The sequence below is a fragment of the Oryctolagus cuniculus genome, chromosome 15, assembly GCF_964237555.1.
Source record: "Oryctolagus cuniculus chromosome 15, mOryCun1.1, whole genome shotgun sequence".
Taxonomy (NCBI): domain Eukaryota; kingdom Metazoa; phylum Chordata; class Mammalia; order Lagomorpha; family Leporidae; genus Oryctolagus; species Oryctolagus cuniculus.
In genome coordinates, this window is record NC_091446.1 from 78,594,044 (window position 1) to 78,621,054 (window position 27,011).

The window sequence follows — 27,011 nt, forward strand, 5'->3', positions numbered from 1 at the left end:
CTGGGAATCCCTGGGAAGCCAAACATGCGGGAAAGAGGTCCCGGACCCACATTTCCCACCTGCAAAAAGACGAAGCCCCTTGGATGGCCCCATGCCCTTGTCACCAATGTCGAGTTTTGTCTAACCAGGAAGAGAAGTCCCTGGCGGAGTGAAGGAACCGCTTCCACCCAGAAGTCCAGCCCGGGCTCCTACGGACCTCCAGGGCTCCATCTTACACAGCTCTTATCCAGGTGTTACGGTTGCTGTGGCGATTCTGCCTGTAGGCCTATTGTAGGCTATGCCAAGCTGGTCAGCTTTGTGTTTCGTGTTGTTTACTCTTTTTTGTTTTTTTTTTTTTTTTTGACAGGCAGAGTGGACAGTGAGAGAGAGAGACAGAAAGGTCTTCCTTTTTGCCGTCGGTTCACCCTCCAATGGCCGCCGCCGCCGGCGCGCTGCGGCCGGCGCACCGCACTGATCCGAAGCCAGGAACCAGGTGCTTCTCCTGGTCTCCCATGGGGTGCAGGGCCCAAGGACCTGGGCCATCCTCCACTGCACTCCCAGGCCATAGCAGAGAGCTGGCCTGGAAGAGGGGCAACCGGGACAGAATCCGGCGCCCCGACCGGGACTAGAACCTGGCGTGCCGGCGCCGCAAGGTGGAGGATTAGCCTATTGAGCCACGGCACTGGCCTCATGTTGTTTACTCTAAGATCTGTGTTTGTCCAGGGGCAGGGACAGCCCTGCCCCGCCTCCTGCTCATTGCTAATAAAGCAGCTGCAGGTGCAGAATAGGAGGACACTGCCTCCCAGGACATTTGATTGTCCTCTCCCCTCTCTCACAAAAGTCCGGACTCCATCAAGCGGAGAAGCAAGAGGAGCACACTGGCAGGTGTAACTGAGTTTCTCATGCGAGTGTTGGACCGTACCTGACCAGGGATGTGACCAAAAATCTCTCTGTCACCATTTGTCAAACAGCAGAAGACACTGCCCAGGCTCTTGCTTCCCACGCAAGGTCAGCAGACTCTCTCGACTGGATTGCATGACACTTCAAAAGACTCAGCAAAGTGGAGGGAAAAGGTAAGTTAATCTGGGTGCAAACATTTGGAAGTCCATGCGTTGTCTTTCAGCACTGTCCATTTTCAGGAGTTTCTGAAGCCTCCTGGTGCAGGACAACAGAGCTGCTCTGGGACAGGGAACGACAGGCCGTGGGCCCTGTGAGGCATGTGACATCCTTTGGTCTGGCTCGAAATTCAATCTGTAGCAGGCTAATTTCTTAGGCTAACAATGCTGTATGGCCCGTGAATGATGTTTTTTATATATATATATGCATATATAAAACATCATTCACACATATATATGTATATATATACATATATATGTATATATAAAACATCATTATATATACATATATATGTATATATGTATACATACATATATATGATGTTTTATATATATACATATATATACATATATATATATATGTATATATGTATATTCAATGTCCCTTGGCAGAAAAAAATCCTCCCACCCCTGCTCGGTGATCTGTTAGCAGAAAAAGGACGAATATTCACAGTGGCTCACCCTGCTGGTTGCACCTGGATTAATACATCAGGAGAATCATGGGAAGAATCAGCCAAAATGCCCGCTAACTACAAGATGGAAGAAAAACAGATCTTTGGGGCCTGTTTCGTGGTGCAGCGAGCTAAGCTGCTATATGCAATGTCAGCATCCTACATTGGAATGCCTGATTGAGTCCTGGCTGCTCTGCTTCTGATCCAGCTCCCTACTAATGCACCTGGAAAAGCACAAGATGAGGGCTTGAGTGCCTGGGCTCCTGTGGGAGACCCGGATGGAGCTCTAGCCTCCTGGATTTGACCTGGACCAATTCTGGCCATTATGGCTATTCGGGAGTGAACCAGCAGATGGATTCTCTCTCTCTCTCTCTCTCTCTCTGTGTATGTGTGTGTGTGTGTGTGTTGTGTGTGTGACTCTCCCCTTCAAATAAATCTAAATAAATCTTCAGGTCTTTTGCATGATGTGTTTGGCTAGTTAGCAAATGGAACTGGCTCATTATTTAGAGAAGCATTGTAAGTGGATTTAATACTTCTACTTTGCATTGTTTTGGTGGCTGTAACCTTTCAATAGTGTACCCTTTGTGCTCCCCAACTGTATAAGTCGGTGGACTGAACTGCAGTCAACAATATCCTTGCTAACTGGCTTTCCGAAAGAAGCCACTTGCTAGGGGAAAAATTCCCTTAAGATCCTCTAGTGTTTAGCTGGTTGCTCTCTGCCCCTCCCCACCACTCTCTTCTCACCAGTACTTGGGCCAATGCACATCTCACCACATTATATCTAGAGTTTTTTCACCTCCATGGGACATGGCCACTAGGAATAAGCATTGCCAGTGATATGGGACACGCTCTGAATCTACCAGGACTAGTGGATAAAAACATAAAACAACAACAAAAAAAAATGGGGCCAGGGTTGTGGCACAGTGGGCTAAGCAACTGCCTGCAATGCCAGCATCCCATATGGGCACAGTTCAAGTCCTAACTGCTCCACTTCCCATCCAGCTCCCTGCTAATGGCCTGGAAAAGCAGCAAAAGACTGGCCAAGTGTTTGGGTCTCTGCCACCCACATGGGAGATCCCAAGGAAGCTCCTGGCTTTGGCCTGGTCCAGTTTGGTGGTTGCAGCCATTTGGAGAGTGAACCAGCAGATGGAAGATCTCTTTCTCTCTTGCGCTCTCACTCTCTCACTCTCTCTCTGTAACTCTCATTTTCAAATGAACCAATAAATAAAAAAAACATAATATAAGCATTCATCGGCAATGCTTTCTCCCAAGATCTTGGTGAAAGAGAGAAATGAAAACAAAAAGGAATATTCTGAGATGTCTTAAGTTGAATAACAAAGGCCTGTGGAATAAGGCCAAGAAAGAAGTCAGAGAAGTAAATTAGTTAACAGCTGACAGCAAAAGCGGCAAAAAGACTGTTTGTGTGGAAACTTGCACTGCAATCCCACCACAGCTGGCCACCAGGACCAGCACCCACTGTGTATACACAAAGAAGCCTTGGGACTGTGAACTCCAACCAACCCAGGGCAACGGGGACTGACAGGTGGCCCAGAGCTGTCTCCGCTTCCTGTAATCTGCTTCCCTGCAGGCCACAGAGGGTCCACGTCAACCACTTCTTTCTTCCTTCCCCCAGCTTTCCATTCTAAAACGATGCCCTGTTCTGGGGGATGCGTTTCCACCTGCTGCCGGTAGTTTCAGCAGCTGCCCAGGACCTGGTCCTTCTCCTGGCTAGCGTCTGGGATGGCTCATGAAACCTTTCTTCCCAAGATCCCCTCGGTCTCAAGAGAGATGGTGGACCTGCCACAAGGGCTGTCGGTGGGCGGGACTCCATGCATGCACATGTGAGTGCAGCTACTAATGCATGCGTGGATGGGTGGGGTCAGCCAGGCAGACACAGGGGAAGATTCAGGAAGCTCCTCCCATGCTGAGGGCAATGTGGAGCCCAAGCTGGCCTCTCCCCAACCCTGGCACGTGGTCTCATCACACTGCCCTGGGCCAAAGTGCCCGGAAGTTGTGGAGCTCAGAACAGCTGCACCTCCACTCCCAGGTGCACCTTCCTGAGCTGAGCACTGGTCCGCACACCTGCCAGCTGCCCCACCACGTGCAGGAAAGAAACCACTGCAGCTCAGAGAGAGCATCAGAGGACACAGTTGGAGAGCACTAGAGAGGAGGAGAAGCAGGACGGGTGGAGAGAGCCACAGAATGACAGCCGGTGCTCGCTAGAGCGTGGCGAGGGCCACGTGAGTGGGTTTAGGGAGGGCTCAGGAGCTGGGCACCGATTCTGAGGCACACCATCCTGGCTACAGCCGGGCCAACCCTCCAGAACTCTGGGATGTCCCCAGAGGGGACTGAGCGCCACAGTAAGACCCTGCTCCCGGTAGACAGTGGCCTGCCCTCCCTACTCACCAAGGTGGAAACCCGGGAAGCAGCTGTAGGAGGAGCTTATCTGCCCACTCTTGGCCCTCTTGCCCTTCCGGCCTTCTCCCCCCACCCTCCGGTGTGCACACAGGGCAGCCCCACCCCGGTACTCACACAGTGGGTGCTGGTCATGTTGAGTTTATTCCCGATGAAGCTTTTGCCATTGGTCAGGCTGACTTCGAGAAAGATCAGCCTAATGCCCAGAAAGGAGAGACAGTGAGAAACAGCCCGGGAGATTCAGGTCTTGCCTTTGGCGGAACAACAGCCCCTGGCTCTCTTCATGGTCAGGTGCCCGAGAATGTGTCCTGAGCATTCATCTGCAAAGCACTGATGGCTCAGCTCTGCAGAAAGGACCAAGGGCCTGTGGATCAGGACGGGAGCTGCCCTCCTGGTGCCTGAAGCCATCCTAGCCATGGTTAAGGGCCAGGGAGGGTTGCTCAGTGCCACTGTCCTCACGCGTCTGTATTCCCCAGGTGTTCTGGCTTAGCTGCCGGTGGGACCAGAGCACAGGTGCCATTCCTTGGGCAACGACCTACATCCCAGCCCTCTCAGCACAGCCTGGGCCACTGCCCAGGACACCTTGGGAGCCACCCAGGAGAACAGGGAGAGTGCCTTTAGCCACCTGCAGACAGGCACTGCCTCTCCTGTTCTGTGCACCCAATGGAGACAAACACGGAACACGGGGCAAAGGACACGCAGGGGCACTTACTTGTTGGCCTCGTCTATGACTGGCACAGGGCAAGTTATCACATTCTCGTCCATACTGCTGGGTTTTTCATCTGAAACAAAATGACAGGAGAAGAATGGCAATGTGCGTGTCCCACCATGCAGTCACCCTGTGCTGCCCTGGGCAGGTGGAGTCACACGTGGCTGACGACCCACTTCTCTCTGCTTGCTACTGCTCACAGCGCCTGCTGGGTGCTGCGGGGGGCCCTGGCGCTGGGCAGCGCTTCCTGTTTAACAGGGGCTGGCAGGAGGAGGCCCTGCTGTGCAGGGCGTCACCTGCTAGGGACTGAGGGTGACAGAGACAGGACAACAGAGCAACACAAATGCCCGAGAGTCAAACGCAGTGACAGGGATGAGCACAGGAAGGGACAGGGGACCCGGGGGTGGGGGTGGGGGACGGCGGCGGCTGTTTAGTCATGGGTGACCTGTCCCATCTGTCACAGACATGTTTGTCTTCTGGAGAGACTGTGGGTCTGCCCGTGAGATGATGCGACCCCAAGGACTGGCTTCCCCACGCTGTGCAGGGGCGGCGTCAGGACACCGGCAGGGGCTGGTGACTGCAGGAAGCAGGTGATGGGTGTGTCACGGTCACCACGCACTTCCCGCTGCTGCTTTTGTGTACTGCTGACCACAGCCACTGCAAGGCGTCCTCTCTGAGGAGGGGAGGGTGCAGTGACACCACATGGGGCACCCCAGGGGAGCGCTCTGGAGTGTGCAGCGGCCTGTGCCAAGGCCTTGGGGCAGTCATAGCTGGGCTTGCTGGGGAGGGAAGGAAGGGAGCCAGGAGAGGTGGGCGGGGCCTCCTGGGAACAGGTTGGACTCCAAGTTGAAGTTGGACTCCTGCTGAGGTGGCACAGGTGCTGGCCAGAGCTTGGACAAGAGGCAGCAGGACCCACAGGGAGCTAGGTGTGGGGATGAAGCTCAAGGCTGACATCCAGGACTCTGAGCAGAGCGAGTGGGGGGAGCTGTGCCACTGAGGTGATGGGGCAGCCGGGGGAGGAAAAGGGCTTTCCGTGCTTCTGTTCTGGTTCTGTTCCTTCCTCTGTGGGAGCTGGGGGGTCTCAGGAGATCCTTGACTTGTGGGCGGAGTCTCCTCAGTCCTGAGCCCACTCCCTTGTACCCCTGAGCTGTGCTGAGGAGCCGAGAGCCAGCTGTACACCTGTCTGGCTCTGGCGTCCTGGGGCCAGGGCTCCCCGCTGCAGGTTGGAGTGCAGGCCACAGAGGGCCCCGTGGGCCGGCCCCTGTGCCTGTGGGAGGACAGCCCCTGCCCTGTCTCCCTGCACCTCCCACGTTCCCTCAGGCTCTGCAGTGGCGCTGCCCCTACCCAGACACCTGAGCTGCAGCTCTGCACTTGCTGATTCCCAGGGAAGACCCAGCAGGGAAGGCTCCTCTCTGGCCGCAGTTCCCCGGCTGGGGTCATCCTTTTTATAGGACAAGGGGTGCAGCTGCAGCGCACATGGCCATCTCCAAGAAGGTGCCACGTCACACAGCGCCTGAGTAATGTGCGGCTCAGCACGTGTGGAGCGGTAGGATTCTCCAGGCCACCGGAACACAAGAAGGTACATTCACACCTGGCACCCAGAGCCCCAGTGAGGAGCACCCTGAGGATGTGACGATGGAACCTGTGGCCTACGACTGACGGCTCTGGCTCTTACAGCTGCCTGCTCGCCCTGGACATTCCAAAGTGACAAGCTCATACATTGTGATCAGGAGTCTTCTCCCCGTTCAAACCTACCTTAGCACAGTGCACATGCACGGCCCCCTCCCAAGACACAGGACAAACAGGCTGCTGCCCGCTGCCTAGGGAGACGACCCTCTTCTTAGAACCCCTGCCTGCTGTCCATGTGGGCTGCAACCTTAATTTTCCCCTACCAGGCTGTCCCATTGCCAATACAAGTCTCTTCTGCTTTTAAAAATAGCTGCTCCTCACCTTCTTAGAACCCTAAGAAGTCCTAAATGGGACAATGAGGAGCAGGCACGCCGAGCCTTCTGTGGCGTGGCAGGTCATCACCTGATGGCTGAGATGCTGCACTGCCTGATTTTGTAATGAAAATGAATAACTTACAAAGCACGGGCAGAGTTGAAAGCAACACCCATGATTCTAATTATCTAACATAAGGACATTTTGCACAGAAAATTAACTTTCTTGGCTTTTGCTTTCTCATCGTAGCTCAGGTATGGAGCTCGCAAACTCACTAATTTCCATGTGGCTCAACTGCTGGCATTCTCCCCGGATTACCCACGAGCTTCTGAACCCATTCACTGCTTCAGCCACACTGGTCCTAAGCACTCACGGGAAAGCCCTCATTGCTCAGGGTGCAATGGTTGGGATGCACTGTGGCCAGACATCTCACTACACAGAACATGGACCATAGACTTCTGGGCAGGTGCACCTGGCACACTGAGGGCCCAGCAGTCAGGCAAAGCAGAGCAGAGTTTTTAAACCAAGATCAGCTGATGAAGCCCACTGCTTGGCCTGCCACAATAAACATCTTCCTCTGAAGTGATAAAACCCTGACAGAGGCAGAAGAGAGGTCATGAGGCCTGAGCGATTCCAGAAGCTCATGGAGAATGATGAAGGGTGACGAGCAGCTCCCGTGAGCTTCGGAGGGCTCCCTCCGACAGGAACACACGTTTTGAAATCTGCCTTCCTTCTCCTGCTTTCTGGTTTTCTCAAAAATGGTACCTGAATGTTTTCCAGAGGATGTTTATTGAAATGAGCAAAACCATCCTTGTCCGTGCAGCTGAGCTCCTTGTAATGAACAGCTGATAGTGGCCACCTTGGGCCTAGCTGCGCGCCAGGAGAAGGTGGCCGTCTGTGGAGCCCCGGCACTGCAGCCTGAGCTCTCCTGGGGGGTCCCTGGGGTGGGCCCACCATGGAGAGAAAACCAGTGACTTCCAGATGGGGACCCAGGATGCCCATGGGTCCCTAAGGGATCATCTGCAGGGAGCCTGTGGGTGTCGGCTGGGCCCCGCCTTTCCCAGAACCTGTCACCCTGGGGAGGCAGGGAGCCCTGACTGTACTGGCAGAGCCCTGGGTCTCTTCCCAGCTCCAGCTCCACCGCTGTGTCTGGGGCACACTCCTCCCTGGCCCCGCCCCATCTCCACCCACACAGGAGTTCCAGGAGGGCTGCTGTGGGCTCCATGGGGACAGGGTGTGACAGGCTGGGCGGGGCCTGGGGTAAGGAGGGCTCCATACTCATGAGCTCCCATAGGCAGGGGCCGCTCACTGTCTAAGCCACTCCAGAGCAAGTGTGGGCCGAGGGATCCCCAGCTGCTGAGGCCGCGTGCACGGCGCTGCCCAGTGGGGGAGAGGCAGTGACAGCCACTGCACAGCCTGTGCACCCCTGGGGAGGAGGTGGCCCAGAGCCTCCTGGGGGGAGGGGCGCCTGCAAACAGTGTCCTCAAGTCAGGGGGAGGCAGCTGGGGGCCACGTGGGGGAGCTGAGGAGGGTGCAGCAAGTCCCCAGTGTCCCAGGCAGTCCCTGGGGAAGGCCACACCCACCTCAGCCCCAAGGACACCAAGTCCCCCTGACCTGTGCTTCCTGAAAACCACCGCAGAGGTGCCCGGAGCTGAGTGCCACCGGATCGTAGGCTCCGACCTGAGTTTCTAAGCTCTGCTCTGCACCACCTGGACTGCAGAGACTCCTGGCTCAGGCGGTGTGGCTGCCATACTGGCTCCACCCACAGTAAAAGAACTAGGGCTGCCAGGGGAGCAGGTGTTTGGTCAAGGTCACACAGCCTGGGTGTGCCTGAGCTGGGATCCCAGTGCCCATGCCTGACTGTGGGTACCTCCCCAGTCCAAGGTCTGTCCATACCCCTGTGCACCTGGCCAGGCTCAGAGACCTGGGGCTGCTGCTATTGCCCACCCAGAGAAGGGAGGGCTGAGGACAGAGTGGGGCAGACACTGCTTTAAGAGCAGAGTCAGCACCATGCCCAGCATGCTCCCACAGGACTTGGGGCGCTGGGAGACTTGCTACTTCTCCCTTTGAAGATGCAAGAAGAGGTGGCTGGTGAGCCAGACAGGCCCCGGCTTCCAGTGTCCACACTGCCTCTCACCCACACAGCGTCCACTGGGAGCCACCAGCTGTGGCTGGCATCTTGGCTGGCTGCTGTGGTTTGACTGTTTGTCCTCTACAGCCTTTGGCCTCCAGCGAATTGTGTTAACAGTACTAAGAGAATGGGAACTTAATCAAATTGTGTATTTTTGAAGTGAGGGGCCTTTGGGTGGAGTCCCCAAGAGTAGATCTGGTGGCTCTGTGAGGCCCATCCAGAGAGCGGGCTCCCTGTCTTGCTGTGTGATGCCCAGTGTCACCCTGGGTCTCTGCCAGTACAATTGTTATCACCAGAGGCTGCCCCACTGGGGCCCGCTGGATCTGAGCTCAGATAAACCTCTTTGCACTAGCGAGACAGGCTGCTTCGGTATTTCGCGATAGTAACGAAAGGCTAAGGAACACACTCACTGCAGGGAACTCAGACTTCCCAGGGGCTACTTACCCACAACCATGCTCTCTTCCACCGTGAATCTGCAGATGACCTGGTCCTGATCCTTTGCATTATGAAAGCCTTTTCCATTGATGACCACTTGGCTGGACTCTGTAACAGCGCCATTCAGATGTTTGAGTGAGGAAGAGCTAACACCGCACCCCTCAGATATCACCATTCCTAGTGGTCTCCTTCTAAAAACCCCTCCTGGGCAGCTCCCATGGCCAGCAGGTGCGTCTGAGACATCCGTGCCCACGGGCCTTGCAAATCCTCAGATGTCACAGGTGATCGGTGCTTAGGGTCGGGCTGGGATCTGCTCACTTGGAGGCTGTCCCTCTCAGGGTCTCACTCTACAAGCCTGCTTCGGTGCCCCCACCTGGGCCATCTCAGCCACCACCTTACAAGAACTTCCAGTTTTAAGGCCATCATGACCTGTGTTGGGGACGAAGGTGAGGCACCTTGCACCTGCTCACAGAATGCCTCACAGGAGGAGAATCCGGTCTGAGCTGCAGGTACTCAGACCATAGCCTGGTCCTCCTCCCCCGCTTCTTCCTGACCCTCAAGGACCACGCCCACCCAGCCTGGGGCTCAGCAAACCCTTTCCCCTGTGTGCTGTCTACCTGCCCCTGAGTCAAGGCCACAGGGGACACAGGGAGAGCAGGGACACAGCTGGCCCATGGTGACTGGGCAGAATGGCTGCAAATCGTCCAGCCACTGCCCCAACTCCCTTGCTTGCACTGCTACCTCCTGATCTAGCCCTGGTCCATTTCTATGCCCGGTGACGCCTGAGATGGTCCAAGGGACACTGATTCAATGTGGCCAAGGGACACCCCTGGCCCAGCAGTCCTTGCCTAGGCTGCTGGCACCCTGGGGTCTGAATGGCAGCCCGAGGAATCGGCTCCTGGTGATGGTTGGGGGTCAGGCTCTTGCCTTAGCCTTGCCCTCTCGTGGCTGGGACCCCCTGTGTGGCAGCTTTGGACAAGGCCCCCAGTTTCACAGTCAGGCCAGTGACAACACAGCCTGACAGGTAGAAGCCATGGGGGAGCTGGCAGCCGGGGGCACCTGTCACTTGGGCTCAGCACCCCAGGAAGGAGCCCTGACTCCCATCCTCCCTGCCGCCCCAGCGCCAAGGCCTGTGTGTACCAAGGGGCAGAATCCAAGCAGTGCAGGCCAGAAGCAGCAGCAGGACACCCCGAGGAGGCAGCCTCTCCCCACCCCCAGTACTGCGCTCACCCCCTACCCAACCTGTGTCCCACCCAGGGGTGTGCAGGGGAGCCCAGGGCCAGGGAAGGGCGGTGGGAGGACCAGGGGCAGTTCCAGGGGCCGGCACCCAGCAGCCTCTGCGTACCAAACCTCTCACTGCACACACCCATGGCTTCAGTCTCACAGCAGCACCCCGAGGGCCCCTGTGGACTGTAGGCAGGGCGGCAGCCCCCACACACTGGGCACTTGGTTCCCGTCGGGGGCACAGCCCTGTCTGTCCCCACAGCCCAGTGTCACAGAGCCTCACACATGGGAACCTGCAGGCCAGAACCCAGTGCCTGGGCCTGGATGCAGCCGGCTGGGCTGGGCGCCGTCCCCAGCGCGGGAGGACGCCCGTGGCTCCTTTCTCCCTGTGGACCGCAGTGGGCGAGTGGCAGCCGTGTGCCCCCAGCCTGCACAGAGCTCCTCAGGGCGACAGCCGCACCTGCCTGACCGCAGCGCCCTGGAGCAGGGGCCCAGGCTGGAGGCAGAGGGGCCTCCTTGTCAGCTTCCAGCCCTCAGGGACAGGTGCCGGCCCCTTGACCACTGGGGGAGGTGGCTCGGCTGTCTCTATGGGTGTCTCTGAGCTGCCTCTGTGTGTCACTAGCACACGGGTGTGAGAGACGGTGTGCCCATTCTCTGTCTCCACCCACTGAGGCCATGGCCTGGGTCTCTTCCCCACTTTGTTCTCAGACAAACTCCCCTGACACCTCCTGTGTCTGGCATGAGCCCTGACAGTACGGCACGCCCCTCCCTACCCTGTGTGTGATGCTCCATCCCCTTTCCTACTGCTTCCTTCAGTTTTTAAATACATATATTTTCCTAGGCTTATAGTGAAACTTTTGGTAACGAGATTAAAACAGCAGCTTTGCATGCCCACACCCATCCTGGTCACCTGCACCAGATCCTTCTGCATACTTGATACAAGGCCGGTGTAAGGCACACACATCTACTCACACCATGCACACTCAGCCATACACAATGCAAATCCGTATGCACCACATTCGTCCTAGTCACCGCTGTGCACATGCACGCCACAGGCAGCACACACACCACACACGCTATGCTCACCCCCAATTCCTTTCCTCATGCAGTACTTCCACCCTCACCTCCCATGCAACACACAACAGGAACACCTGCCCCTGCACATAGACACAACACACACACATGCCACACACCAGACAGCCTGCACACACACCATAGGCACACACGCCACGCCCAATGCATACACACCATGCACTGCCATAGGCAAATAGCACACATACCTGGCATGTATGCACCACACACAAAGAACACATACTGCCACCCCCCACACACCTGCACACATATCTGCTACACGTGCTATGTATACGAACCACACACAGGTGTAACACACATTAAGAAGGACCCCAATGGCCACCCCCAACACCAGACACACAGGGCATACACAGAACTTGAGGAACATGCATATCCCACGCACATACGTGTTCCTGAGCCACACCCCTCTGTGCACAGCAGGGCTCCCAGCTCTCACCGCCTACACACACAGTGGAAGGTTCCATTGAGGTGACTTCAATGCAGGACTGGGTAGCCAACTGGAACAGAGAGGTTGGCAGGGGGCCGGGAGTGAGGACTGCGCACCAGTAAGAGGACCCTGCCTCTGCTCACTGCCTGCCCCACTCACCGAGTCCACAATGTCTTTCAAAGCTTTGAATCCGTTGTCTACCCCAAACGCGTAATCTGGTCTGTCTGCGATGGCCTCCAGCTACAGGAGACAGGAGGTGGCTGGACCTTCTCCAGCCAGGGGCCTGGGGAGGCAGCAGGGCCCCAGGCCTGGGACACAGTGCCCACCCTGCTGCCTGTGGTCAGCGATCGCAGGGCAGACCCTGGCTGGCGGCAGCAGCAAGCCCTCCCTGCTCGCCTCCCCGCTCACCTCCCAGCTGGGAGGTCTGAGCCAGACTAGTGCTGATCCCATCTGCAATGGCATCTCTCACTTGGCTGGAAGACCCCCCGAGCTGGGGGCCCCTGGGGAAGCCCCTTTGGACACCTTCCCCGACAGGACTCCACCTGCCGCCTGGTTACCTGCTCTGAGTTACCTGCTTTTTGTTATAGTCCTTCACGCCCACGGTGTAAATGACCGCCCCCATTTCCCGAGCCTTTGCAGCCTGAAAGAAAGAAGGCTTTCAGCATAAACCCCCACAGGACACGAAGGGACCTGAACCCGATGACCAGGGGCGGCACTCACTTCATCTTTAGACAACTCGAAGGGCATTGGCAACAGCGTCCCGTCCGTCATGGCGATGATCATGCTGACAACCTTTTCGTCTGCAGAGAAGCAAGGAGCAGGTTGCTGGGCCCTGTGCCGGCCCCACGACTGCCCCAGGCTGCCAGGGCCACAGCACCCAGCATGCAGGCTGGAGAGGGGCTCCCGCACCTCGTCCTCCCGACAGAGCCGCTGAAACCCCACTCTCCCACACAGAGCCCCCACTGTGAGAAGGGACCCGAGACCCACCCCCCATGCAGAGCCCCCAGTGTGAGAAGGGGACCCGAGACCCCACCCACCATGCACAGCCCCCACCGTGAGTAGGGGCCTGGCCCAGCCCCTTCTGCAGAGGGGCTCCCTGAGGTGCAGCAGGCCCTTCACCCAAGGCGGCCTGAACCCCACTGTGCACCCACACACACAGCTGTAGGAGCTGGGTCCCAAGGGCAGCTCCCTCCACTCCCAGACAAGCACCAGCAGGTCATGGAGACAGCGTGGGGCAGCCAGACCCTCTCAAGGCCCAGGCAGGCCCGGCTCCTGCTCGAGGTGCAGCCTGGGGGCTCCTGCGGGCATCCCTGGGCCCAGCGGTTCAAGACCCTGGTCAGAGGCGCTTGGGCAGTGGACCCCGGGCTCCATCTGTCCATTCTGCCCCCTGCCCAGCCCCTTCTCCTTCTTGGCACCAGTGGCGACCCACAGGGGACAGGGAGGCAGCTCTGGCTGTGCACAGCCTTCCAGCCTGCCAGAGACCCGGGCCCAGGATGCAGGGGCACTGAGGAGGACGAGGCAGGGAGGAGGAGGAGGAGGAAGGCGTGGGCGCCAGGGGGCCGGGCTGTGTTTTCCACACGGGGTCCTCAGGCTGCTCAAGGCCCCCAGGGCTGTTCTGCTTTCCTCCCAGTGGGTCCCAGGGCAGGGCAGGAGCCTCATGCTGACTCAGACCCACGGGTGCCCACGCTGGGTCCCGGTGATTCCCCCCAGGGCCATGCTGGGGGCAGAGCGGTCTGCTCTCTGCACAGTGTGGGGCCTGAGGCTGGGAGAGGGGGAGTGGCCTGCTCCAGGAGCCAGAGGCAGGAAAGGCCCAGGGGGGACGTGCACCCAGACCTCGGTGAGGCCAGGGTCCTGCTCTGTCCCCTGCCTCAGGACCCTTCGCGGCATGTGCCCAGGATGAAGACGCCGGGCGGCTTACCTCCAGAGTTGGCTTCTTCAATCTGCTCATTTGCCTGCAAGGGAAGGAGGAAATATTGGGGGAGGTCCATGAGGGGCCCAGGAAGGCTCTCAGAGCCTGAGTCAGGGGGACGTTCGGAGCTCTGAGCGGTTTGTACCTTTTTAAGTCCTTCGTGCATGTTTGTGTTTCCAGCAGGGATCACTTGCTGAAGCTTTTCAAGCCCCTCACGGATTTTATCTCTGGAAAAAAAGAAAATGAAACGGATGAATTGAGAGGTTGAGGGTAAAGCAGGCGGGGGCGCGGCGGGGAGGGTTGGAGTGGGCAGGGCTGGACTGGCAGGAATGGGACAGGCAGGGGTCCCTAGGATCAGGCTTATCTAAGGTGACAGCTGAGCGTGCACAGCAAGGCCAGCTGGGGCTTGGGGCCTGAGGGGGGCTTGCGACATAGGCAGAGACCCTGGCAGGGCTGAGTCCTATGCACAGGCCCTGGAGCCCCCACCTCCTCCCCGCGAGCTGCAGGTGCTGCCTCAAACCTCCACCCTGGCTGCTCCCAACGCCCTTCACAGCAGTTCTGTGCCCCAAATCCCAGCAGCCAAGCAGGCCCTCGGCTCTGTTCTGGGCCCCTGGGTGGACTCCAGGAGCAGTGCCTAAACCTCCTTCAGCTTCCTGCCAACCGGAGGCAGCCCACCCTGGCCTGGTGTCCACCGTGTGGGCACCTGCAGCCTCCCTCACACCCAACCCAGCCTGAGGTTTGGGCCCTCCTGTGAGTCTTCCCACTTAGAAACCCTGCAGGGGCACCAGTTCCCTTTCCCCTGGGGAGATCCTGCCTCTGGCCCATGCGCCAGAGCAGGGTGTGCTGAGCTCCCTACTGGGCCTCCACAGGCTGTGGTCATGTGGGGACCACCCATCTGCTCCACCGGCCTCCCTGAATCTCAGGGATCCTCCTTACTAGTTCCCAGGGGAGGAACCAAGACAGGGGAAGAGGGAATGGTGAGCTTTTGGAAGCACTTGGGCAGTCATACAGCCAGTAGCTAGTGGGGGCTGGCGAGCTGGGCTGGGGGTCAAGTTTGGCACAAAAGGTCCCTTGGTACCCTTGATGGGGCCCCATTGCTATAGTTTGTGTGTTCCCCAAAGGTCTCCAAAGTCTTGTTAATGACAATGTTAATGATTGATTGATTAAGGCGGAAGCTTGATCCATTATGGTGTTTAGGAGGTGGGCCTCATGGGAGGATGTTGGGTCACTGGGGGTGTGCTTGTGGAAGGCAAGCCTCCCAACACGATCAGCTACAGCAGCAGAGTTCAGCTCAGCCCCTCTCATGGCTTCCTGGCCTCATCCCCCCCACCCCCCACTGGATGCCAGACTGAGAGGGCTGCCCGATCTTGCACTGGGAACCTCCAAAGCCACAAGCTGAAATCCACCTTTGTCCTTCCTTCCCAAGTCGCTCCTCTCGTATGTTTGTTACGGTGAAGAAAAGCTGACACACTCCCTGGGTTCTCATCAAACCCTGCGGCTCCCTGGTCCTGCCTCCGGGTTCAGAGTAGCACTTACCTGTCCGAGGTGAGCGGCATGAGGGTATAGGCATCTCCGGAGTAGAGAATGAAGGACATCCGCAATTTTGGGCTGGAGAGGAAACATGTGATCATGAGAAGCCAGGGCGCAGGTGGAACATGGCGGCCAGAGCCAGGGAGAGGGCCTGCCCATATCCCTCCTCCCTAACCAGTCCCCTCCTCCCTTCCCAATCCTCTCCTCCCTTCAGACACAAGGAATATGAGGGATTCACCAGGAATGAGGGATTTCAAGGCCTATGGAGGTGTGGGGTCCTGTGGAAGCAAGGGTGAATGGAGCCCAAGAGACCTACAGGGACACACACACACTCACGCATACATAGGCACACACACATACACACTCACTTATGTGTACACACACAGTACACTCATGCATACACATGTACACACACGTACACTACACAGAAAATACACACACTCATGCACACACACAAACTCATACGTACACACCCACACACTCATGCATGCATACACACACACTCCTTCACGACAGCCTGCCTCCAACTGGCTTCTATCCTATCCTCAACTTCTCTGCATCTCGCCCCCTGGCCTCCTCCCCACCCTCCTTCCAGCTCTGAGAAATCCTACTCTCTTGGCAGGCATTTGCACATGCGTGCACACACACACGAACACCTGCTGCACCTCCCCTGTTGACCCTGACCCTCAGTCTCCCCTGTGCACCTGCTGCCCCCACCCTGGCTCAGCCCCACTGCACCTGCTCTTGTGCCCACTCATTTGACCCCAGGTCGTCAGCCCTGTCTTCCTGGAGCTCCACCATCATGGCGCCACTCCCCCTACCCAGGAACCTTCTGCGGCTCCTGTGATTCCCATGGGAAATCCCTATCCCTGTGGTGTGGCTGCCAGCTGTCAGCCTCATTGCCCAGCCTCCCCTGGGCACCCCTGTCCCCAGGGCACTGCAGCACCCATGATGGTAGCCACCGCCCCGTCTCCCCCCAGCCCTCCCACAGCCACACCACCTCTCCCCATCCCCTGCTCCTCTAGGAGTCCTTGCTGTTCCCCGACCCCTCCCTGGCAATGTCCCTCAGTTCCACGGATCCTGGTGGTCAGTCCCCGAGCCCCAGGCCTGCCTGTTGCAACGCCTACCACCTCGCCCAGCCCATGAGGTCCTGAAAGATTCACTGTTCCCCTGGCTCTCAGGACAGAGCCACCACACTGCAGCCACCCCAGGAGACCTGTGCTTTGCCCTCTTTTCCTGCAACAGTGCCCTGTGCTCCTCACCCCAGGAACTCCCACGACCATCACATCCTAATGCAGCGCCCCCTGCTGGCCAGAGGAAGCGCTCCCTGCAGCCCAGTGGAGCCTGCAGGGCCAAAGTCTTACTGCTGGAATCTCTCCACCAACTGCTCCACAAACACGTAAATGTCAATCCAGTTGTTGTTCACGCTGCCTGACCTGAGAAGAAAGAAGAGGAGAGGGATGTGGGGAATGCACGGAGGGGCAGGTGGCTGAGAGCCCCTGCCTTCCCCGCTGGGCAGCATCCCTCTAACCAGCCCAGCACAGCTGACCCCAAGAGTCAACCTGGGAGGGGATCTGCAGTGGGGTGAACTGTGGTAAGAGGGGGACCCAGCAGAGCTGAATGTCTGGGCCCGAGAGACTCCGGGGACAGGGATGCCTTGTGTCCACCCAGCAGGGCTGACCCTGCAGGGAGGTGCTGTGTGCAGGTGACATGGGGGAGGGCGTACAGGCTGCAAAGGCCCCAAGGGATGCTGACCTTGGCTCTTCTGGCCTCCCCGTGCCCTCAGGCTCACCCCTGCCCAGCTCCCTGTGATCCCTGGGTGACTCTGGCAGTCCTGGGCATCAGACATGTCCCTTAACTGGGGGATCCTTCTGTGTGCCTGACCCACACCCCTTCCTCACCACACCACAACTCCACTCCCTGCCCCCATTCCACAGCCCTGCAGAGCCATGTGGAGACAGCCCCCGGGAGGCTGGGTCTCAGTGTGGCAGAAAGGGACCCTGGCTGCCTCCTCTGCCAGCCTTGGCACCAGCCTGCCCAGCTGGCCCCGCTGACCCGGAAAGCCTCTGCCAACAGGACTGCCGGATCCCAGAGCACAGTGCAAATTTTGAGACCCAGGTTCTCTGTTTCCAACCAAACTCTGCCAATGCACCCAGGAAGCATGATTACAGTTCCTGCCACCTCTCTGGGAGACCCAGATGGAGATCCTGGCTCCTGGTCTCAGCCTGGCCCAGTCCTAGACACTCTGGTCATTTGGGGAGTGAACCAGCGGATGGAAGTTCTCTGTCTCTCAAATAAATATATAAATCTTTAAAAATTATAAACGTGTGTCATTGGGCAAAGAACATGTAAAGATGTGTGACACTGACAACATACATGACACTCAGTGCTGTTCAGTGGTAGAGGTTTTGTGCGCAAATTGAAATTAAGTTGGTAGCGATTCAAGTGGACTGGCATAACTTTACATACACGTAATCCCCACAGAGTCATAAAGAAACTATCTATAATAGAATACACCCAGAAGGAAATGCTAGGGGAATCAAAATGCATCATCACAAAAAAAAAAAAAATTAACCGAACACAAAAGAATAGACATGGAGTGGTAGAAAAAAGCACACACAGGAAAAAACGGCAAAATGGAAAAAGCCAGTCCTTTCATAAAATGACCATTTAATTGTAAATGGATCAAACGGTCTAATACACACACACAGATCGGCAGACTGGATTTAAAACTAAAGGGGAAAGAAACCTACGATCTGACTAAATGCTGTGTACCAGACACTCATTTCAGATCTAAAGGCACAACTAGGTTTGATGCAGAAGGATGGGAAAGATGCTGTGTGCAAACAATGCACAAAGGGGCCTGGGGGGACGGCACTGACGTGAGACCAGATGGAAATGCCACAGAGAAACTGATACAAACACAGAAGGACGTTAGGTACTGTTGGGAGGGTCGATGTGCAAGGAAGATCAAACGATTACAAGCAAATATGAGCCAAAATTTATGAAACACACATGAACAGAATTGTTCTGATCATTGCAGGTCAGTTGAGGGACAACTTCAGTAAAGAAGTGACAGGAGCTCTGAGCAGCACAGACTCCAAAAGCCGCAAGAGAGAGAGGAGGGGCCTGCGCTGTGGTGTAGTAGGCAGTGCTGGCATCCCATACGGGCGCCATTTCAAGTCCTGGCTGCTCCACTTTCTATCCAGCTCTCTGCTATAGCCTGGGAGAGCAGTAGAAGATGGCCCAAGTCCTTGGGCCCCTGCACCCACATGGGAGACCTGGAAGAAGCTCCTGGCTTCGGATGGGTGCAGGTCTGGCTGTTGCGGCCATTTGGGGAGTGAACCGCAGATGGAAGACCTTTCTCTCTGTCTCTACTTCTGTCAGACTGTAACTCCTACCTCTCAAATAAATAAAGTCGAGAGAGAGAGAGAGAGAGAGAGAGAGAGAGAGGCAAAGCACGCTGCAGCTACTACTCCAGCTCCCAGCCAGAGCAATGCCATCTTGCTGAGCAAATCGAAGAGGAAAGTTCTGGAACCCCTACCGTGGCTGCAGGCCACAGCCCTGACTGCAGAAGACCACAGACTCACTGGCTTCAGATCCACTCTGGAAAGCTGACTGGGGTCTGCGCAATGACTTTGCTCAAAGCTCACAGCCAGCGGCAGCTATGTTCGACCCTAGAGGACCAGATTCGAGAAAGTCCCCTTCTGCATCATGGCTCAGGGTGGCCAAAGCACAACGCGCAGCATCACCCTTGCATACTCCACGAGAGCTGGGGCAATCCCTTCTGTGTCCTGCAGCTCTAGATGTGTGCATGTTGGTTCTACAATCCCCTGGGCACTCACCTGTGGGAACTGGAGCACCCCTGTCTGCATTTCTCTGCTTCAGGTTGAGGGCTTCCAGTCCACAAGCTCCAGCATAACCAGCCCTTGATCTGTAAGGTCTGGGTAAAGACCCCACTGCACCCTGGAGTTCTGGGACTGTGACTACTGGTTCTTTATGTCTCCTTGGGGCCTGGAGCAAGGCCCTGTCTGTATTCCTCTGCTCAAGGCCTCCACCTGCTAGTGCACAATACTCATATAATGTGCAATCACTATCCGGTACCTGGGTAGGGTAGCCTCCAAGCCCTGCGGCTCTGGATTGGCGACTTTGCTCTCCACGTGGCCATGGAGGACCCTACCAGCATCCCTCTGATCTAGGCCTGCAGTGGCTAGTGCACAATCCCCAGAAGAATCTGTGATCAATAGTTGGGACATGAGGCAGGTCCTCTCCAAGTCCTGCAGTTCTGAGACGGAGGTCACTGGAGCTAGATTCCAGAGGCCCCTGAGTTCTCCCCATGGGCCTGGGGAGGATCCTATCTGCACCCCGCTGCTACAGACCCATGCCTGCCAGTGCACAATGCCCAGCATGACCTGCACATGAAACAGGAGACCTGGGCAAGGTCTCCACTGCATCTCTGGGGCTGTGACTGGTTGCTCTTTAAGTCCTAGGAACAACTGTGCACGTCCTGTGGGAAGTGGGGAAGGCTCTGTCTTTGTTCCACTGCGTCAGGCCCCTGGTTACAATTGTGCAATTTTCAGCACAACCTACACTTTCCCTGCGGGATCTGGACAAGGTGCCCTTCCTGTCCTGAAGCTCCAAGGCTGTGACTACTGGTACTGCAATCCTTAAAGACACAGAAACCAACCCTGCAGGACCTAGAGAAGATCCTACCTGAATTCCACCACCTTAGGCCAGCAGACAATCTCCAGCGTAACCTGTATTTACCCCATGGGACCAAAAAACATCCCCGTCACTCCCCAAGTATGCACTGGGGTTTCTAGTGCTATATGCCCCAGCATTATCAACTCCCATCCAGCAGGATCTAGGGAAGGTCCTATCATCACACAGACCCACTCACCAGCCACGTGGGCTTGGGTAGGCAGCCTCACCCTTCTCTTCCCCAATCACACAGACCCAAGGCCTCCGTTATCGGTGTCAAAAGCCCCCAGCATCATTCAGGCTTGCCTGGTGGGACAAGGCAGCAGCCACCTCTGTGCCCCACAGAGCTAGGAACGTGAGCACAGTCATCACAAACCCTAGTGTGATCGCACCCAGCTTTCCAGCCACTGAAGATACACACTTTTGGAATCCCATTTAAATATAATCTCAACAGGCTAGACCAACTTGAAGGAAGAATTTCAAATACTGAGGACAAGATTTTGAAATAACTCAGCCATACAACAATAAAGAGAAAAGAGTTTAAAAGAATGGCAGGAAACCTAGGAGACATATGAGACACCATTAAGTAAAGAAACAATCATTCTAGAGATCCTTGAAGGAGAAGAGAAGAAAACAAGGTATCGAGTATGAAATAAGGGTTGAAAACCCCCCAAGTGCTGAGAGAGATATGCACATTCAGATAAAGGACACACAAAGGATCCCAACCAAAAAGCCCCTCTCCAAGGCACATGATAGTCCAACTGTCAAAAAGTAAAGGACACAGAATCCTAAAAACAGTGAGAGAAAAATGCCGAGTTACATACGAAGGAGGCCCCATTAGGTTCGTGGCAGCCTTTCCAGCAGGAACCCGGCAGGCTGGAGGAGAGAGAGACAATATACTCATGGTCTGAAAGAAAACAACGTCCAGCCAAGCATGTTACAGCCAGTGAAGCTGCCCTTGAGAAATGACAGAGACATGCAGAATTTCCTAGACACCTGCTGGGCCCTCCCCTTGTAGTGCAGGGAGCCGCCTTCTCTGATTCCCTCTTTGGAAGACCCCCGTTTCAGCACCACCCACCCCTGCTAGGATTGTCCCCAAGGATGCTCATTCCTCCCCACTGGACACAGTGCTTCCTCCTGTGATTGGCTGGTCACCTCTGTCCTAAACCGGAAGTCCCAGCATGGCAGGAGCTTTATCTACTGCTCTTCCCTGTGTCACCCCCACTGCTGGGCAGTGACTGACACTGAGGAGCTGTCCAGAAAGCCTTCCTGAACAAAGAAATGAATCATGGTGGAATGAATGACCAAGGCCAGCTTTTCCCATGCATGCAAGATCCCAGAGGACCCTGGGGGTGCCTGGCCTGAGCCCCAGCCTAAATGCATTGAACCCCAACCGGGGCAGAGGCGTGTGTGAGGAGAGCCTAGAGCTGTCGCCTCTGAGCCAGCATCAGGGGTCCCTGCAGTGCAGGGAGCGCCGGCCAACGCTTCTCCTCACCTGGTAGTTTGCGTCACACTCATTGCACCTGAGCCACAAGCTCTCCCTTCGTCTTTGTCACACCTGGCAAGGTGGGTCTGAAGGTACCCACCTGTCCGATGGGGACATTGGGGAAAAGAAGGGTGAGGCCGCCTGTCCCAGCCCACGTGGCTGGTGAGTGGAGTCTGGCCGACTCCAAACCCAGCTGCCATTCTTTTCCCAGGAGCCACAGAGCAGCCACGTTCCATATCCACATCTAGACTGCCCGGAAGGGGGTGCCTCACTCTCCAGTCCTGAGACATAGCCAGTTGCGGGGAGGCAGCTCCCTGGGATAAGGGTGGGCTACCTCTCTGGGGCTGAGGATGCTGCTGTGGTTTCCCACAAGACTTCCTTGGCCCCCTGTGGCCCACTCCAGCCTCTCACCTCTGACAGCCTGGGCTGGGGAGCAGGGATGGGAGGGAGCTCCCCTCTGTATCCTTAGCACCTCCTCCTACCACCCGTATCCAGCAGGCACCTGTCTGATGGGCAGGGATGGCAAATGTCAAAGCTGGCCCTGAGGGCTGAGGTGTGCCCTGTACAGCAGCCTCAAGCTTAGAGCCTGCTCTGGTGGACAGGGGACCTCCCAGCTCCAAAGCCAGGCCCCTTCCCTCATGTTGCACCCATAGCCATGCACAGCTGCAGGAGCCAGGCCTGGCACCCAGCATGGAGGAAGCCTAAGGATGCCTGCAGGGCTAGGGGTGATGAGTGGGGACCTCTGGCTCAGGAAAACATTTCTTGGTCCTTTCCCAATCCCTGACGTCATTATCCTTGGGAGAAAGAACAGGAGACCACCCTCCCACTTTCGGACTTTTGGCTGGAAGTTAGCTTTGACTGACCTTGGAGAGTTTCAATTTCACCAACCAGAAGGGTGAGATTGGAACTCTCTGCTGAGAGGTCTAAAATGCACAGTAGTGCCTCTGCACACAGCAAGTGCTCAATGAATGCTGTTGTATACTGCACCAACTGTGCTTAGAACCCTTTCCCATGCAAAACAGGGCTGAGCTGGGCCTCAAAGAGGAGCCCTATGCAATGGGCGGAGGGTACCTGAGAGGACCCTCTCTGGAAGGGCTGGTCCAGCAAGGCTGTCAGTGCCCACAATGCCCATGCATCCTCCATCCCGGGTGCCCCTTGGCAGCCACCATCCCCCTGGCTGTGCTAAAGAGCAAGACCTGGGGAGGGGCTTCTCCTCCAGTGGGCAGGGGCTCCCATCACTGCTGGCTTTGCTTAGGAGCTGCTGGGCTGGGCCCACATCCCCCAGTCCTCCGTATCTGTGGAGAAAGAGGACGCCCAGAGGGACTCTGGTGTGGTCAGTAGCCCGAGCCGGGTCCGGAGCACAGCCTTAGGGCATGGCACCCAACCCCAGGAGCTCACAGATGGAAAAGTACCTTCTCTCCCCACACCCCGAGAGGGGCCAGAGGGCGCCTGGTGTGGGGTAGAAGGACTCTGGGGACTGGGAAGTACTGTGTGAGCAGTGACACTGTCACGCCCAGTAGAGGAAGTGCAACTATCTCACTGGATGTGCGGGCAAAATCCCAGTGAGCTCCAGAGGGCAGCTCCCGGCAGCCACTTCTTTAAGGGAACTGGGATCCCAAGATCCAAGCCCCATGGGTGGTGGGCAGAGAACTACCTAGAATGTTTTCCCACCAAAACACAAGGACCAGGGAAGCGACGCCAGTGAATTCCTCCTGCCTCAGGAAACACACAGCCCAGTCTTGCTTCTCCCCTCGCAGAAGTCTCTTTGTTTTCCGGCCACCATGATTGAGGGCCTGGGGACAGGCCAGGAAGGGGTACTCACTTGTCCAGGATTATGTAGAGGTCGAAGGATCCGTGGCACTCCTCCTCTGCTTGGCGCCACTGTGGCTTCCCGCCGGGGCCCTGGCGATGCTGGAAGAGTCTGGACCCTATGCCCAGGCGCTGGAAGACTTTCCAGCCAGGACCACGGTACGGGAGACTCCCTGCTCTAACAAGCGGTGGAAGCAGCAGCAGCAGCAGCAAGAAGAAGAAGAGGGGGAAGCCAGGTGCACAGGGACTATGGCCCCCCATTTTCTTGGCTGTCCCTGGGACCCCACTTGCTCTGCGTGCTGAGAGCCCTGGCTGCCTGTGGCCGTCTCAGCCACCTCCACCTGCTCCCCAGGGACCCGGCCCCCCCTGCCTGGCACCAATGTGCTCTGCGTTCTCCTCGTGGCACCTGCTCAGAGCACAGGAACAGGGGCAGCCGCTGGCTCCCGGGCCACCTGCTGCCAGCTGCCGCACGGCCCTTGCCCCACCCAGCGGGCAGAACTCCCGGGGGGTTATGACTGATGGGGGGTTGACATGGTGACTTTGTGACCTGCGGCTCTGCTCAGGGCCCTGCACATGGCAATGGCAAGTGGGAGCTGTAGGGTCTTTGGAGGGGATGGGAGACCAGGTGCCCAGTGTCCCCACCCCAGCCCCTCTGGGGTGGCTCTCAGAACACTGAGAGGGAGCCAGGCTTTCACCGGCCATGAGAGGGCAGCTGGCTAGTAGCTGGGAGGGGGAGTGGCTGGCATGAGAGTGGGCGGGGTCCCCGAGTTTTTTTTTACAGGAGTGAGATACTCAAGATTATCCAAGTAAATCTAAAATAGACGTCTCAGAATACGCAGCAATACACGACACGGCTCGGCCAGCATCAGGCGCGGGCACTGGGAGTTTGGTGCTTGGCTTTCCGTGCTGTGCAGTGTCTGAAACCACGGCCTGTCTGCCATCAGAGGCGTTCACCACTGAGGGGGTCCAGCCTCCTTCCCAGCAGCGCCAAGGGCTCTCGGCTCCGCCTCCTTCAGGACGCTTGGTCACGGTTTTCTGTCTGCGCCTAGTAATTTAATGTACGTTTTAAAAATAAAGGAAGGGAGGCAGAGCGAGATGGAAAGGGGTGGGACGGAGAGACCTACCTATTGGTTCACTCCCAAAATGGCCTCATAGGCTAGGCGGCAGTCGGGAGGTCCATCCGGGTCTGGGACGAGGGTGACAGGAGCGGAGCACTGGGGCCACCTTGGGCTGTTCTCCCAGGTGCATTCCTCAGGGAGGGGCCCGGGAGCACAGTATCCAGGACTCCAAGTGCTGCTACATCCTCACAGGTGGCCACACCAGGAAAGTTCTTAATTTAATGCAGCTGAACAGTGACAGGTGCTGAGGCAGCTTCCCTCCCAGCAAGGGCGGTGGGGACTGGACACCTGCCGGTCCTGGGCGGGGTGGGGGTCCTCGTGGCCTCACGCTCTGCTGGGCAGGCAGGCAGGGGCCAGCTCCGGAGGGCAGCCAGCGCCCGGGCTCCGCCCACCCCGAGTCTGTCGCCAAGCCCGCCTCCCCAGGGGTCGCAGGTCAGGAGGCCCCGCCTCCGAGCCCAGAGTAGTCCAGGCCTGAGGGACCTGGCTGTCTGGGAGCCTCCTTCACCCGGGTCAAAGGTGCGGGCCGAGAACAACCCCCGTGGGGAGTGGGCTGCAGGCGCCCCCTGGCCCGGGGCTGGCGTCCGGGCGGACGCTGGGAGCCCGGCACGCACCCACCCTCACCGCTTCGGGGGCTCTGGCGGGACTGACAGGAGCCGCTGCAGGGCCGCGCAGGCCAGGAGTCCTTGACCCCATGGACCTTCTCCGCACATGGCCTTACCAGGTGGGGTCCGTTCGGGTGGTCAGGGCCAGGGATCCTCCAGGCTGATGTCCTCTGAGCCGCCTGAACTGCCACTTCCTCTTCCGGTTCAGGGGTGGGGAGGACGAGGGAACCGGGTCACTGGGACCCTCGAGTGCCCTTGTTAAAGGCTACACGCGCTGCGCCCCGCTCCTGCCTCAGAGACATGGACCGGCCTCTGAGGCCAGAACAGAGCCTGCAGCGAGGAGCCCGTGCCTCCCAGCGCTAGGGGGAGAGCAGCGCTTCCTCTGCCCGGTGCCTGCCCGGCCTGCTGCTTTCTGCGGGGAGACAGATGGCCCTGCTTTTCCTGCTGGCTCGGGTGCCCCGAGCATGGAGTCCCCAGTGTCACAGCCCTCTGTAAAGCTGCAGGCGCCGCAGTGAGGTCGTCTGTGCTTGCCACTAGGGGTCAGGCCCGTGGGCGGAGGCAGGAGAGCCAGCAGGCAGTGCAGGGGCGGGCGTCCCTGTCCGCACCCCTTTCAGCCTCCTCTCCTCTGGGGCCGCACCCGGGGCAGTGTGGATGGGAGCTTTCCCTTTCTCTGTCTCTCTGCCTTCAAATAAATAAACCAGAATTTAAAAATACTGTTGGAAGACATATATAGATTAAGTAGAAGAAAGAATATGTGGGTGCCAGCATTGTGGCTTAGCAGGTAAAGCCATTGCCTGAAATGCCAGAATCCCATTGGGTACTGGTTCAAGTCCCGGTTGCACCTCTACCTAGCCAGCTTCCTGCTAATGGCTTGAGAGAGCAGTAGAGGATTGTCCGAGTGCTTGGGCCACTGCACCAATGTGGAAGACCCAAATGAAGCTCCAGCCTCCTGTCTCCAGTCTGGCCCAGCACTGACTGCTGCAGCCATCTGGGGAATGAACCAGCAGGTAGTAGATTTTCTCTCTCTCTGTTTCTCCCTCTCTCTTTCTGTAACTCTGACTTTCAGGTGCATAAATCTTAAAAAAAAAAAAGAATATTCGAAGTTGAAGAAGGATACTGTAGAATATTCCAGTCAGCCTTCCCCCTTGCAAAAAAAAAAAAAAAAAAAAAAAGCACACATAAACAACAAAAAATTAAGATGGTTTGTGACAACACATTAGGGTATTAGGGTCACTATTTAATGAGCAAATAATTGAATGTTGGGGGTCCCTGAAGGCTAAGAGGAGTGGAAAGGCATAGAACACTTATAAAGAGAAATAGTATCTGAAATCTCCCCCAATCCTGGGGAAGATGTGGGCACCTAGGTCAAGGAGGTCCCTCATCATGTCATACTAAAGGGAAATGGTTGAAAGTATAGCATGAAGAGAGAAAACTAGTTTTAGGAGAAAAGAACCCAGACACCTTGAAGGGAAACCCATCAGACTAATAGCAGATTTCTCAGCAGCAACCATATAGGCCAGGAGGAAATGGAATTCCAGAGTCTGAGTTCTGAATGGAAAAAACCTGGCCAACCAAGCATATGATCCCCAGCAAAGCTATGCTTCCGAAATGCAGGAGAAACACTGTCCCAGATAGTTGGGGTGAGGGAACTGCGTATCCAGAAGCCAAAGGTCGCTGCCATCTCAGGAAGGTGTGGAGTACAAAGCCCACTAGACGAGCAGATAGACAGAGAAACAGGAAAAGAATCCACCCTTATCAATCCAGTAAGCCACAAAGATTTTAGCATTAAGACTGCTTCAGTAACAGCCTGAATGTAAAGAGACTAAATTCCAAGTTAAAAGATAAATGGGTAACCAGATTACAATGAAGACCCAAAGATAGGCTGCCTACAAGGAACTCAGCTCGCCAGAAAAGACACAGTGACTGAGAGTGAACT

At 56.7% G+C, this 27,011-nt stretch overlaps 1 protein-coding gene across 13 annotated transcripts in view; it reads right to left on the bottom strand.

The window, feature by feature from the left end:
* The window catches only part of LOC103351333 (anthrax toxin receptor-like), a 53,706-nt gene that overhangs the window by 23,981 nt on the left and 2,714 nt on the right, over nucleotides 1-27,011 (bottom strand). For 9 of the 13 annotated variants that reach the window (XM_051823765.2, XM_051823766.2, XM_051823764.2 and 6 more), the window contains 14 exons: nucleotides 25,192-26,219; nucleotides 24,480-24,804; nucleotides 23,369-24,400; nucleotides 16,724-16,795; nucleotides 15,366-15,437; nucleotides 13,975-14,056; nucleotides 13,839-13,872; nucleotides 12,641-12,720; nucleotides 12,492-12,560; nucleotides 12,080-12,160; nucleotides 11,930-11,990; nucleotides 9,187-9,285; nucleotides 4,674-4,743; nucleotides 4,079-4,157 (listed from right to left, as the gene is read on the bottom strand). In XM_051823765.2, the coding sequence (XP_051679725.2) occupies nucleotides 4,079-4,157; nucleotides 4,674-4,743; nucleotides 9,187-9,285; nucleotides 11,930-11,990; nucleotides 12,080-12,160; nucleotides 12,492-12,560; nucleotides 12,641-12,720; nucleotides 13,839-13,872; nucleotides 13,975-14,056; nucleotides 15,366-15,437; nucleotides 16,724-16,795; nucleotides 23,369-23,616 (1,047 nt within the window). In that variant the 5' untranslated portion in view covers nucleotides 23,617-24,400; nucleotides 24,480-24,804; nucleotides 25,192-26,219. Of the gene's footprint in view, nucleotides 1-4,078; nucleotides 4,158-4,673; nucleotides 4,744-9,186; nucleotides 9,286-11,929; nucleotides 11,991-12,079; nucleotides 12,161-12,491; nucleotides 12,561-12,640; nucleotides 12,721-13,838; nucleotides 13,873-13,974; nucleotides 14,057-15,365; nucleotides 15,438-16,621; nucleotides 16,796-23,368; nucleotides 24,401-24,479; nucleotides 24,808-25,191; nucleotides 26,220-27,011 lie in introns of those variants that run through there. The other 4 variants (XM_051823762.2, XM_051823758.2, XM_051823757.2 and 1 more) reach the window with 4 other exon arrangements.